The following is a 1948-nucleotide window of genomic DNA, read 5'->3' on the forward strand; positions in this document are numbered from 1 at the left end:
ATTTTGTTCAGGGAAAAAGAAACTCTGTACTAAGAAACACGCTATTAACACCGAAATAAAAGAAATTTTTGCTGCTAATCAGTGACTGATCGAGACTATCTCTTTTTGGTTATCAATCATATTATTTTCTAATTAAAGAAGGAGAAGAATGTAAATCTTTTATTTGGTATTCCAAAATCTTAAACCATGGAGTTTCTTTTATTATATAATCCAAAATCTTAAATGATAGAGTGTGGCTCCTCCAAAAACAAACTAATTACAATAATCTCTGATGATCTCTATAACTCAGTGCCTTTGCTCTGCAAGAGTGAAGTGACAAACGTGCAGTGATACCACTGATGCATAGGAAGACAGAGCACTACTCCATTTACAATGTTTATTTATTTAACAGGCAGGACGAGAGACCTCGTGGGTTTCCCTCTTGCTCACAGAGCGCACACATATTCAGACCTAATTAGGGCAAGGTCAGAAGGTGTTTATTTATTTAACAGGCAGGACGAGCAACCCCGTGGCTTTCCCTCTTGCTCACAGAGCGCACACATATTCAGATCTAATTAGGGCGAGGACAGAAGGTGATGATATAAGAAACCGTGGAAGGAGGGCATATGGTGCTTGTCTCGATAGGGAAAGCGCGCGGACAAGCCTTCTCAAATGCCTGGCCGAACGACGGCGGCGTCGGCACGTAACCATCGTAACTACCGTTGCACGTCGCTATCACACTCCCGACCTTCCGCGCTATCAATTCTTTGGGACACACCGTATTCACGTCGGCTATGCACTCCATGGTGTCGCAGGGGAGGGGGTTGCTGACATCATCCACAGAAGAACTCGGAACCACCGACACTGGAAGATTGTACCCACTCTCCAACGTAACAGAATACGTGTCCGGCTTCGCTATTCCGCCCAGAAATTCGAACTCGACTTTCGTGGTTGCGGTGACATCGACACTGATGTTGGTGCACTGAAAAGTTCCTCCACAGTCCCCGGTATCACAGCTTCCGAGGCCCTGGAAATTGAAACTGCAATCAGTCCTCCCCCAAATGTATCCGGACCAGAACGGATCCGCGTTCCATGAATGTGACTTCCCTGCTTTCAATTCTCCAGGGATTGGCACAGCATCATCGTCTGACCCCTGAATCGCAGGCCACACAGGAAATATGCAATTGTTCACCAGCTTGATCGTCTTATTAGACGCTGGCGCCTCTGAGAAAAAAACAATAGCAGCATTGCCGGTGAGAAAATATTGTAGATTGTCGAAATATATTGGAATATATGTAAGTTCTAAGGTCTAATCACTCTTAATCGTCATATTTCCAAAATAAACAAAAATATTCGTAAAAATAAGCAATCTACCTAGCAATACCAAATTCCTAGCCAAAAAAATTACATGTGAAAAAAAGAAAATTTTACCTGCAGCGCACATACAGAGAAAAGACGTTAGTGTAACCAGAAACACAGCTGTCCATGTCGTCGTCGTGAACTGGTATTGGCTGCTTCGACTTTCAACCATTTTGTTGTACTAGTAATAATAGTAATGTTCCCTGGTCTTTGGGCAATGGTGCTTAGTGTTCTAAAGATAAAGACTGTGCTTCACGGACATCTGATATTTTGCTGGCTACAAACTTCACAAATAACCGAAATTCGAAATCTTTGGTAGAAAATGGATAGGAATGATATCGAAATCTCTGTGGATAGGGATGAATCGGTGCCTTTGACGGTTATAAGCCGCTGCTGCTGGAGAAATGGCATGACATGTTCCAGACATACTACGTGTTCACTCACCGTGTTTCTAATGCCCTTTTTTCTCCCGTAAGAGTAGCGAGGCAATGAAGCAGCGTAGTGGTCGACGTGGCGAGATTGACGGGATTTTACAAACAAAAAAGAGAGAGAAAGCGCGTGCTTTCTTGAATCATTCGTTCGCATCATTTGGCATTAGTGTAGGCGGCTC

At 43.4% G+C, this 1948-nt stretch overlaps 1 protein-coding gene across 1 annotated transcript; it reads right to left on the bottom strand.

The window, feature by feature from the left end:
* Positions 1–550: 550 nt before the first annotated feature.
* LOC149249820 (pathogenesis-related thaumatin-like protein 3.5) lies at positions 551–1510 on the bottom strand. Its single transcript, XM_089453487.1, has 2 exons — positions 1411–1510; positions 551–1203 (listed from the first exon to the last, which is right to left on the bottom strand). Exons 1-2 carry the CDS (start codon positions 1508–1510, stop codon positions 551–553), a joined length of 753 nt encoding a protein of 250 aa, XP_089309613.1.
* Between the last annotated feature and the right edge of the window lie 438 nt (positions 1511–1948).

Source organism: Pinus tabuliformis, chromosome 7 (genome assembly GCF_031772625.1).
Source record: "Pinus tabuliformis cultivar Carrire ecotype Pingquan chromosome 7, CPIR1, whole genome shotgun sequence".
Lineage (NCBI taxonomy): Eukaryota > Viridiplantae > Streptophyta > Pinopsida > Pinales > Pinaceae > Pinus > Pinus tabuliformis.